Raw genomic sequence first — 12,386 nt, 5'->3', positions numbered from 1 at the left:
AAGCTGATCTTCAGGTTTTGTGCTGCAGAAGAACACGGTCTTAGAAGCAGAGTGAGAATATTCCCTGCCTAGTTTCTGTTTTCTTTTTTTCAAAGAAACCTTCTTCCAAATTTTGACCCTAGCAGAGTATGTGAAATGATTTATTTTGCAGTGGATTTAAATTGGAAAAACAACAAAAAACCCAACTCCCAATGCCAAATCTGTAACTTCAGTTAAGAAACTAAAGGCATCACCCACCATTGAGTTGTGGCCAAATGATCCTAATTTGACTCGCAGTTTTCTTCTCCCAAACCTCTGCTGGGTGTTTTACAGGGAATTGAAAGGAATGGGAGCGGACTGGAGGGAGCTTGTTTCATTAGCTGAGCAGATCCCCAGCTTCTTTTTGGAATGGGTGGGGGGAAAGGAGCCCATGGGGCTGTTAGCTTCTGCTTTCTTCTCCTGGCAGTTCTGGTGCCATCTAAACCAAGCTCCCTGTTTGTTGCCACCATAATCACACTCCGTGTCATTGCCGTGAATTGAATTTGTACCAGACTGTTACTAAATTATTAGCACTGATAATTTCTTGTATAAATGAAGCTGTCTTTTAGTCTTTGTGACAAGAGATAGGTGATTTTTCTCTTTTTTTTTTTTCTTTTTTTTTTTCTTTTTATTTTTTTGAATGAAGTAGTTATTGCAGTAGTGCTATGGACACTAAGGATATTTTTTGAGAAAGAAAAAACACATCGGTCAGTTACTGCATGTGTTTGGAGACTTATATTTATTCTATGAACTTAAAATGTTTTAGTAAAATGTCATCAGCTCTCTTTGCTGTTGTATGTGTGCACTTATTGCAAGTAAATTTAAGTACCTTTTTATTTGAATGTATCTTAAAACAGTAGATAGAATAACAGTTGATTCTGGAGGATCATGAACTCAATGGACCATTTTATATACCCAGAGGAAGAAAGCAATACTGTATGAGAACTTAAATTGTAGAAACTAATCATACAACTGGGAAGCATTATTCAGCCTTTAAATAAGCAGTCAGAGCTGTTGGCCCACCAGAAAAAGCAATTGTACCACATCAGAAAGATGAAATTTGAATTTTCTTCACTAATATCAATAAAATAACAAAAACAACAACAAAAAAAAGTTGCATTGTTGTGCATTATTCAGCTTTTTGCTGTTCTCTTATGGTGATAAATATTCCACCTTCTCCTCCTGCTTTCATCTCTCAGTCAAAGCAAAAGGAAGAGGCCATCGCTATGTTTGGATTTTAAGTTCCTAGTTATAGAAGTGGCTGCAAAGTTCTGAGACTGGGAAACTGCCAGAACTGATGAACATCAGGTCAAAACAAAAACCAGTGAAGTAAGTGCTTTTCGTTTCTATTAGAATTCCAACAGAGAACGACCAGACATGATGTGGCTTATGCATATTAACTGGAAGAGGGATCTGAACTCTTCTCCTTAATATGATGCAAAAGCCATAGTGCCAAAATGTGCTGGATGTGGCTCTGGGCAGCCTGGTCTGGTGGTTGGTGACCTTGCACATAGCAAGGGGATTGAAACAAGATGGTCATTGTGGCCCTTTTCAACCCAAGCCATTCTATGCTAAGTGCAGTGATGAGTAAGGAGGGATTTGCCAGGTTCTGCTGTTGGCTGTGGCACTGACCCTGGCACTGAGAGAGAAACAGCTCACTGAATGAACTCCAGGTGATGAGAAAGGGCTGCCTTGTGGTTGCACAGTTGCTGTCAAATGATTGATCAGAGCTCTTGCTCCATTCTCTCCTCTCAGCAGCATTCCCATTCGCACACAGCTCACAGTTTGCCTTCCTGCCCGATCCCCTTTCATGTCTCTCTCAGCCACTGTTGCTCCTCGCAGGGCTGTGCAGGTGCCATGGCTCTCTGGTGACAGCTGGGGCCCTGGCTGAGCTCTGTATCTCTGTATAGCACAGGAAGCATCTTTTTGGGGGTATTGCCTTTTCTACATCTTGTCTCCCTCCAAAAATAATAACTTTTTTCTTTCTTTTTTTTTCCCCTAACTCATCTCTACTGGTGCAAATGACAGCTTCTGCAGTGACCTAAATCCCTGGCTTTGGAAAGAACAAATGCATGAGTTTGGCTGCTTGTGCTGTATCATTATTTTCTGACTTTTTACCTGGTTACGGGACAGTTCTGCTTCGTGGATGTGTCCCCCAGTGACTGCAGTGGATTTTGCAGGATATGGGGTATATAGAACACCACCCAGTTTCTGCTTCTGTTAACAGTGCTGGCAATGGGAAGGTTTCCTGGTTTCTCACTTCAGAACCAACTTGTGCCATGGGGTAATGAAAACTGCATGAACCACTTGGAAGCTCAGCCCCTGTATTTAATGTACTTAGGTAATTTCAAAGCAGAACAGAACTAGAGCGTGAGCTCACAAGGCCGAATGGGTGAAGAATTGCTGCCTGAGCACAGCAGTGTTCCTCGTATTTGCAAGATCCAAATATCTCAGAAACTCCACTAGATGCATCTTCACCACGCCACAGCAAAAACGTGATTTTCCACCTTGGGATGGTGGGTGGGAGGTAAGAGGAGGGTGTTTGCTGAGAACTGATGGAGACAGGGCTGTGGGCATGAGAGATGTTCTTTGGGGAACATGAGTGGTATGTCAGCCTTCTGGGGTTCATTTCTCCTTTTGCATGTTTCCAAAGCACTGCATGTGGTGCTCAGGGACATGATTTAGTGGAGGGTTAAAGGTAGGGTAGCATGGTTAGATCATGGTTGGACTCAAAGATCTCTAAAGTATTTTCCAACCTGAGCAATTCTAAAAAATAACACAGTTGTGCACAGATTGAATGCTAGTCCTCAGCTTTCTGAATGCTTTGGTTTGCAGCTTCCCTCATTGCATCCAAAGATCCAGCACTGCTGTGAGCTGCATCCTGCTGGTATGGTCAGGACCTGATGGCTGCAGCTGCGTTTGTGCTGAGGGCTCAGCACTGCCCAGCTGTGTGTGCTCTGACATCTCACTGCCCTGCTCAGCCCTCTGGTTCCTGACAATAAATAAGCCAAATGAGTGCACAGAGCATCTAGAAAATAACAGAAGAGCTGAAGGTTACCTGAGCTGTAACACAGGCAGTGAGCTTTTACGTGAGAAAGTCACACGCTGAGGAAATCAATAATGCTTGTATTTAGAAGAGTATAGAGGTTTTTGTCCTGCTGGACTAAGCTTCAAGCTGTGCTGCTGAATTCATTTGCTCCTCTGTTGACACAAGCACTTAGGAATGATTAAAGCTCTAACAAGCCGACAGCTAGATTTCTGCTCTTCAAGAGGAATTTAATGAACTCAGAGGATACGAAAATCAAAGAGGAAGGGAAGCCTTTCACCGCTTGGCTAGGACATTGCTTTTCTCCTGGCCTGTGAATTCCTGCATGGGCAGGGAAAAGGACTGATTGTTTGGGGCTCGGGGCTGGAGCTGGGCCCTGCAGTGCTCCCCTCACTGCAGTAAGGGTGGACGATGGGGGCTGAGTCTCACCTCGGCTGCCCCTTTCATCCAGCCTCTTTTCAGCCCTGAGCAGGCAAGGCCCCAGGCTCTCCCCTGTTCATTTAGGTGGAGTTTGCAAAGAGCTGCTCTGCTCACAGTGATGTGCCTGGCACCTGTTTGGAAACCTAATTGATAAAACTGCAGCAGAACCAATTAAATCAAGCCCACAGAGACTTTAAATGCAGAAAGTTATTGGTTTGCTATTTAGCTGGTGTTCGTTTAGCCCCTATGCAAAGCGTGCTTTCCTTTGGTGGTTACATCTCAGCACTCAGCGTGGGGCCACCATTCACCTGCACTGAGTGACTGAGGCCCTCAGCCTGGAGACAAGAAAAGAAAGGAAATGATCCACCCCAGCAAGGACCCAAATCAGAAATACCACTGAGCACTGGGGGGGGATCCTAACGATCTGGGCTGGAGAGGAGAGGAGGTGCAGTTTTTTAAGAAGGCTTCACCACGTCATTACCTTCTGTATGTCTCCATTTGGATGCCAGGTGAGTCACCGCAGGTCCCTTTATTCCCCATGTCTGTCCTACACCCTGCTGCAGCACAACCATTCAAACAGGACGGTGACTGAGAAATGAAATGTGGTTTCTCTGAGGCTCCCCAGCACCCAGGCAATATGCTTCCTTACAGCCATCAAGCTGCAGGTTGGCTGGTAAGCAAAATAGAGCAGGGCTCTCCTAACTGCTTACACAACCAAACTTGGAATGGTATTAGAGTAGTATCAGAGGCAGTTTTGCTAGTGGTCTGGCAGGGGTGGAAGCATTGTTTTATACCTGGAATTTGCTCACCTGCTGGGGATCAGAAGGGTCCAACTGTGGTGTCTTTCAAAAGGAAGAGCAATGGCATGAAACCTCTTTATTCCTCCATTCTCCTCCCTGTAGGAAATGAGACAGGAAAAAAAAAAAAAAAAAAAAAAAGAGGTGGAGGTTGTTTGTTTGTTTATTTGTTTCCTAATAAGAGCATCCTCAGCAGTAACATTAAACCTGTACCCACTCTCCACCCCTGGCACCTGGCAATACGACAGAGCTCAATGTGCAGGGGACAGAAATGATTGAAATGTTATTTGAATGCCCCTGTCAATAAGTTGAAAGACAGTGAAGTTACTTTTAAAGAAACAATCCCCTGGGAAATGCTTTAATCTATGCATTTTTAGATTATTTGTCTAAATTTGATCTTTCTTCAGTTAAAAAATAAGTATCTTGCTTGAGAAAAAGAGGTGGTACAGACTGTTTTCCCACAGGCAGTGAAGAAGACAGGGGAGATGATGCAGCTATTGAGATTTTTAGTGTTTGGAGAGGAGCTGAGAAAAGCTGGATGAAGGAGGTTGGCAAGGGGCTGTCTGGAAAGAGCTTGAGAGGAGGAAAAACGTGTGTGGGAAAGCAGTTTTGTGCTTTCAAGATGAGATCCACAGAAAGGGAGAATTCTCTGCTACCACTTGTTGCAGTGTCTCATACACAGATCTTTGCAGTGCTGTCTGCTTTCCCAGCTTCTGCTAAGAGCAGCTCCTTGAAATGTTATCGCTCCTGCTGCGCTCGGTGCCCTCACCAGCAGCCCTCTTTAACACCCTGTGATCTGATGGCTCCGATACCTCGCCCCTTTTCCCTCAGGATCATCCTCTGTACAGCTCTCTGTGCCCCTCCCCGCAGGAAGGCCTTGCACACCACACGGAATGTTCTCTTTATTCCATCAGCAGAACTTCCACATTTAGTTCACGGTACAAAATAAATACGCCAAGGAGGCGAGACACATTGGTGTCCTTCCTCTTTTCCTTCTCCCTTTAGCCCTGGTGGGTACAGACTGCAACCACTCGGCTCTGCACAGCTGGGTCACTGTGAGGACAGCAGGACTTTCCTGGCAGTGCTGTGCTGCTGGGTTGGTGTTTGGACAAGTGCTCCTTAGAGTGTTCACAGCTATTGTGAGTGTCACAAGATTACCCTAATTGTCTGAGTACGTAACACCTGGAATATAATATGCAGGATGAAGGTGTTCTCCTGCCTCTCTGTGTATTGAGACACCCAGCGACACGCGGCCACAGGACAAGAAGGGGTAAGTGAAACCATTTTAATAGAATATCGGCGTATGAGAAACCACAAAAGAAAGAAAACATTTTTCCTGGAAAATTCTGCATATGTATGTATTGCATTGTCTTACAGACAAATTTACATCAAATACATGATATAGTTTAAAACACTGATTCAAAGAGGACAACAAATTAATTTTTCTCGTTCTGTACAGACATGGGAGTGTGATTTCTTTCCTGTTGCTATCATTTGCTGTTCTTTAGGAGGAGTACTCGTATTCTTCAGCACTGCGGCGTCCAAAATCCATCCAGCCCATGTAGTCTCTGTCATTTATCCTGTGTGTGGGATCAATGCTCTGTACCCTGTTTCCTAGGACAGAGAATCTCCCAGTGGAACCTACAGGAAAAGAGTGTGTGAGAGGAGAAAGTAAGAAAGCAGACACATTTCCAACCATTTCTGATCTGTTCTGTATTTGTTAGCAGATGCCTGCACGATGCAGTTCAAACTGCTTGACTTCACATGACAGTGGATTTACGTGGGCTGTATAATTGGGGAAAACATCTTAGAAACACTGTGGCATTGTCCTGAAAGTGACTTCAATGCTTTTAAATTTAAAATATACAGACCATTTTCTCTCTTCTTTGGCTCCTGGGAAGGAAGAGCCACAGATGCAAGCTTGGGAACTCCTACAGTGCAAACTAAGTAACAAGAGGGGTAGAGTTAAGAATAACGCTTTAGTAAAAGGTGGGAATAGCCCCAAAATTCATGAAGTTGTGTCTGGAATTCTCAGCTGCATATGTCTATTACTGCAATCACACAGGGTTTCTTACTATGTCAGCGGCCTTTCCACTGCTTTTTGAAATTTTCATAGTACTTTTTGCTGTGGGATGGGATGCTGATCTTTGACCTCGCTTCAGCCCTTCACCCACCCCTGTTTAGGGCATCAAAGAGATACAAATTATTTGTGGGGAGGATAATTTGATATCATCACATTATGTAACTACAATTGCAGTGAAAGGTAAATCATTTTTCCCTATGCTCCATGAAGAAAGCCAAAATGGACACATGCCAGTAATGAAATTGAGCGTGAGCCTTGAGTGAGGAAGAGGGACCAGTCCAACAAGCAGCAGTTAATGAGGACTGAGGCTTGAAGAATGCTTGAACTGAGCAAAAAGGAAAAGGAGACCAAAGCTTACAAATCCAAATCTACACAGGTCGTTAGTTTTAGAGGAACCCCTGGTGACAGTGTAATGATTTGTAATAACCATGACTCATGTAAAAACAAAATCAACGGCATTGTTTTGTTAATGGCTTATGGAGGTAAAAGTACCAAAGAAAGAAACCAAGCATGCTTTAGGCATTTTAAACAAGATAGCAAAAAAATAAATAAAATAAATAAAATTAAAAAAAACACCACAAAACAAAGCACAACAACAAACTATGAAAATATATTTGTCTACCATTAAACCCTCAATAACATTAACCTCTATGTAAATTCACATACATAGCTCAAAATACTAAGTTATATTGATGAAAATGGTTTTGTGGCACCAGGCAGGGCTAAGACACTGCAAAAGCATCACTTGGATGTTGGAGCCTGCAGTGACCTGAGGGCTGTAAACACTCCACTGATGCTATTCTGGTCTGGCAAGGGAGCAAGGGCTCCCCTAGGGGACAGCAAACTGCACATGTCACTGACTTGTCAGCCACACTTCTCAATGACATGGAGCCAGATTTATGCTGGAAGCCTGCAGAAGTTAAGTGAAAGGTAGGGGTTACAACTAGCCTAAGAAATTCCCTAGGGGCACCTTAATTACTTTCCCTTAAATAACCAGAGATGTCCCCGTGGATACTTCAGCATCAACATACAATGAGCAGCTCCAGAACGGTAGCATTCTGGCTACAAGGCTGCCATCTAGCCCCAGCCTCCTGGGAAAATTTAACTCTCACTGTCCAAAATAAGCCTTCCTATTAACCACAAGAGCAAATGCCATCACTGCTCATTGCTAATGCTAGCAAATGCCCAGCCTCCGTGTCCTCTGAGATGGAATTTTCTAGTGAGTGTTCAGAGAAGCCAAAACAGCAGACGTAAATGTCCTGCAGAGATTTCTGAAGCATTGCTCTAAACTTTCATGTGAAATGAGAACATAATTTTTTTGATGGGAAAACAATTGATTGGCATTGTTATAAATTAATACTGCTTTGTTGTAGTGACTCTCTTCCATACCAGCAAGTACATCTACACACTGGTGCCCAGCTAGCTCAGTCGTGCCACAGCAATTCCATCATCCTCTAAGAGTCACTTTTGTAGGGTTAAAAATATACGTACGTGTATGCAGGCAATTCTCCTTCATATCAGTGCTTACCAAAAATACATCCTAGGTCTGAACTCTTTAAGCTATTTGGAAACAAACATCAGCCAGGTATTCAAAGAGAATGTAGTGGCTACACAAGAGAAAGGAAAGGAAGAGCTTGTAGGCTTTTGTCTCCTACAGCAAGATTCTTATTTATTAACTGCTTTAACTGTAACGGTGAAGTGTGGAATTCACACAATTGTGGAATTGTGTATCTATATTGTCTTTCTATTAGATCATGTGAACTGCTAAAATACAGCACTGTGAGAATTCAGTGTGAGAAGTTCCTCCAAATACATCAGAAGTGCTTTTCTGTTGTTTCTGATTCAGCCCTCCTCTGCATGAATGTGTGTGGCAGCACGTGTGATGCATAAAATGCAGGTGGCAGCTCTTTATTGCAATGCTCCATCAAAATACAGCTGAGATGCTGCCTAGCACAGAGCTCAGCAGCGAGGCTACGGAGAGGAGTAAATGATGTGCATTACAGTTGTGTAATAGAGAAGAAGGCTCTCGCTTACCAAGTGAATTCCATCCCAAACAAACTCCAGGGCTGGTAGTCAATTAATTTGTTCCTCCCTGTATGCCCAAGTAATCCTAACTTGTAATCTCTTTCCCTGCTGTACAGGGGATAGATGAGAGAAGCTATTGCAAGCAAACAACATCTGCATAACCCCACAAGCTGTACTACCCTTTTTTCTTGAGGTTTGCGTCACATTCCTCCCTTGGTGGTCAGAGCAATTAGGCTGCCCATGGTGTAACTCAATTCAAATACATAACACAACTGTTTCCTCAAGCAAAGAATAAACCACACAATAAAGGTGAAGCTTTGTGATTCCAGTTCCCTACTGGGGCTTCACGATCCCATTACTGAATGCTGGGGAGGTTTTAAGTAATTGCAAGATTCTGTCCCAAAGCAACTGCTATGTAAAAACAGGTTTGGGTTTTTTTTTTTCCCCCCCTTAGTTTTACAGTAAGTGGGAAAGAAAATGATCTCTACTCAGGAATAGCCAGGCAAAATCTATTTCTTATCTCCTATAGGAATGCGGGAGTTAGTGCTAGATGACGGCAGGGTTAGGATGCGGGCATCTCTGAAGGAAACGCCGTGCCACAGAGGCAGCAGCCGAGCAGTACCTTTCCGGGCTTGCTGCAGATACTTGGCCAGCAGCGCTCCGATGGTCGCCCTCTGCTCCAAGCTGCCGTCCAGCCGCGGTGCGGGCTTCAGCGGCCCCGCCGAGGAGGGTGAGCGGGAATGCCGGCGGGGTTCTGTCAGGCTCTGCTGGAGCTCGGCAACCAGCGGGCTACCATCGTGTGAGCCCGCGGGCTGCTGGCCGAGGGAGCTCACCGACAGCGCGGCGAGGAGCACGCAGACGCAGATGCCGCCGTACATCGCTGGGGAGAGAAAGGCACGTCAGGCGCTCGGAACGACCAGACGGAGCACGTTGAGCCTTACACCCAGCCCTGTCTTCTTCGGAGGCGCTGGGTTCTGAGGAAACTTTGAACGCAGGTAGCTGCGGGATCTGCACTAAGCTAGAAGGTACGCGTTCGCTATCTGTCGGGAAGAGGAGATAACGCCCCAGCAAACTGGTTTTAGCCTTCCTCGTGTATGTGCCCCCCTTACGCAGTTCTTTTCTGTTTTGGAAGCTGCATTCCAGCACCGACTAAAGGAAACCTATGCAGCTCTGCAAAAACTCGCAGGGCAGCCACGTGCTTTGCTGCTGTACTGCAGTCTGCTGTTATCACAAATAACCAATTTTGACACGTTCTGCAAAGAGCCTTTACTCTCCCACCCCTTCTTGGTTTGGAATTCAGCACTGAAAAAGCTGTCTGGTGCAAGAGAAGAAGGAACAAAGTTGTGTCACCACAGAAAAAAAACCCCAAAATCTCACACCACCCCATCACCTGATTTAACAGCACCAGGATTGATGTGCACCAGAACTGCACTCTTCTTCATCTAAACCAGAATTCAAGCAAAACGATTTTTTACCATCTCCATAAAGAAGCAAAGATTGGATGAGACAACCCAGAGAAGCAGCACAGTTTGAGTACGGCACCTGAAACAGTACTTCTGGAAATGGGGCTGAGAGGAGAAGCGGTGCTGAGGAGGCCAACTTCCCGTTATAAAGGACGCACAAATTATCCCGCGTATGTGAAACGCGGCACCGAGCATCGCCTTTTCATTTCGGAAAAAGGGGGAAACGAAGTTCGTCCGCCCGCTCGCAACGCACAGCAGCGAAGAGCGGCTGTCACCTCCCCGCCACGCCGGCTGCTCCCCCAGCGCCCAGGTGCCGCTCCCTACCTTCCTTCTTCCCTTCCTTCCCCGAGGCGGGAGTGAGGAGGACCGCGGGAGACCGGCGTGCACCCAAGCGGGATGTCAGGGGCTGCTCCGCCGCGGCCCCTTAAATAGCGGCGGCGGTGTTTGCACAGCTCTGACGCAGCGGGGCCGCGGCCGGGCCCCGCCTCGGGGGGAGCGGGGCTCCCCCTCTCCCTCCCTCCCCGCCTCCCGGCTGTACGCTGAAGTTCGCACGGAAGCCGCTTACCGGGACGGGGAGGGCGGCGCGGGGCCCGGCTTGTCTATAAGACGCCCCTGCTCTCCTGGGAGCCACGTGTGCCGGGCTGGCGATGGGGGGTCCGCGGGCAGAAGGGGCTACCATGGATGGAGAGGCCATTCCGCCCCACCTCGTCACCACCGAGCTGCCCCGTCGCTGCACCATCCGTGCCCCGTCCCTGCCCGCCGCCGGCCTCGGCTCGAGGGGCTCCGCTGCTCTTCGCGCGGCGGTCAGCAGAGGGCGATGGGGTCCCGCCTGGGGCCGCCCAGCGCGCCTCCGTTGACCCGGGGTTCCCGCAGCCCCTTAGGGCGGCCGGGCGGCTCCGGAGCGGCGGGACGGGGCGCGGGAGGGCTGGCTTGTTGTGCCCCAGCCGCCTCGCAGAGGGAGTGTTGGAGGGGATGGTGCTGTGCGAGCGTTCTCGTCACGTTTCAGCCTCTGAGCAGGGTCTCTGTCGCAGAAAAGGGGGGCATAGCCGAGCAGCAGGCTGCTTGTCCTCACAGAATCGCAGGGGTCGGAAGTGGCCTTTGGAGGTCGTCTAGTTCAACCCGCTGCTAAGGCAGGTTCTCTGTGGTAGGCTGCACAGGAAAGTGTTCGGGGCGGGTCTTGAATATCTCCAGAGGAGACTCTACAGCCTCTCTGGGGAACTTGTTCAGTGCTCTGTCACCTGCACAGTAAAGAAGTTCTTCCTCATGTCCATAAGGAACTCCCATGTTCCAGTTTTTTGCCCATTGGCCCTTGTGCTGTCGCTGCACATCGCTGAAAAAAACCTGGCCCGATCCACTGACTCCAGCCCATCAGGTATTTATTAGCACTTATAAGATTCTCTTTCAGCCTTCTCTCCTCCACACTGAACAACCCTCAGTTCCTCAGCCTTTCCTCATAAGGAAGATGCTCCAGGCCGCCAGTCATCTCTGTGGCCCTCATCTCCCACATGAGGTGGCGTTGGGTGAAGTTGCCATCCTGAGGCAGTTAGAAAAAAAGAGCAAATCCCAAATCTCCTTTGAGAGCAGGAAATTAAGTTGAAAGCACATTTCCAGGGGAAGGAGCAACACTGAAACTGTTCCAGCAGTACCCATCCAAGAACCAGTTTAATGGCTGTCTCTCTGTCTCTGGGTTAAAAAAATAAAAATAAAAAATAAAATAAAATAACCTAAGCAACCACAAAAACAAAACAAAAAGCAAAACAAAACTGCTATTTCTGATAACTCAATTTCACTCTTTTGTTTTAGTGGAAAAAATGCTCTCTGCTGTTAGACCATTAAATAGTCAACAACGAATTGAGCCACAGGAGCCTGGGAAAAGTATCACCATCTTTCTGGGAAGGGTGCAGTGCAATAACAGTTCTGGTAGAGTCAAGACTTTGTGAAATGCACTGGAGATAATGAGGTCCCAAGGGGACAGCCCAGAGTTTAATAGAAGCGAAAGACAGAGCGCTTGCTAATGTATGCATATGCATAATTCATGTCAGAGAGGTATAAATATAAAAGCAGCCACTTAAGCCAACATATTTGTCTGGTTGAACAAGCACATGCTATAGGAGTTCATTTATGCCCAGCTGATTTTGAATATCGGTTCCATTACCGATACAACCAGAGCTGCACAAATGGGGTGAGGATTTGTGTGTGTTGATACGTAGGTGGCAGCCAAATTTACTGTATTTGCTCCCATGAGCATACAGATGGGCAGCAACATACAAAATCAAGCAGAGAATGCAGGACTGTCTCTGGACTTTTAATTACATGTATTTCTATGAGAGCTCTGATGCACTTATAGACCATGTTCCAACTTTTTCTTGTACCTCTGAACTGCTCAAATCACTATGTTTTTAGTTGCAAGGTCAGCAAATATGAAGTTTTCTGCTTCATTCTGCCTACACGATCTCATACAATGACTATAAATGGTATTTTCCCATCTAGCCAACTTGGTGAATGAAGAAAACTAGTGAGGCTACAGCATGACA

The 12,386-nt window shown here is 46.4% G+C and overlaps 1 protein-coding gene across 1 annotated transcript; it reads right to left on the bottom strand.

Annotated features, from left to right (window-relative positions):
- Window positions 1-5,494: 5,494 nt before the first annotated feature.
- On the bottom strand, window positions 5,495-10,234 carry CCK (cholecystokinin). Its single transcript, XM_042889055.1, has 3 exons — window positions 10,177-10,234; window positions 9,012-9,269; window positions 5,495-5,922 (listed from the first exon to the last, which is right to left on the bottom strand). Exons 2-3 carry the CDS (start codon window positions 9,265-9,267, stop codon window positions 5,786-5,788), a joined length of 393 nt encoding a protein of 130 aa, XP_042744989.1. The 5' UTR covers window positions 9,268-9,269; window positions 10,177-10,234; the 3' UTR covers window positions 5,495-5,785.
- Between the last annotated feature and the right edge of the window lie 2,152 nt (window positions 10,235-12,386).

Source organism: Lagopus leucura, unplaced genomic scaffold (genome assembly GCF_019238085.1).
Source record: "Lagopus leucura isolate 7727_CA_CO unplaced genomic scaffold, USGS_WTPT01 Super-Scaffold_100157, whole genome shotgun sequence".
Classification (NCBI taxonomy): Eukaryota; Metazoa; Chordata; class Aves; order Galliformes; family Phasianidae; genus Lagopus; species Lagopus leucura.
The sequence above is the reverse complement of the archived record's forward strand: the minus strand, read 5'-3'. Positions and strand labels throughout refer to the sequence as shown.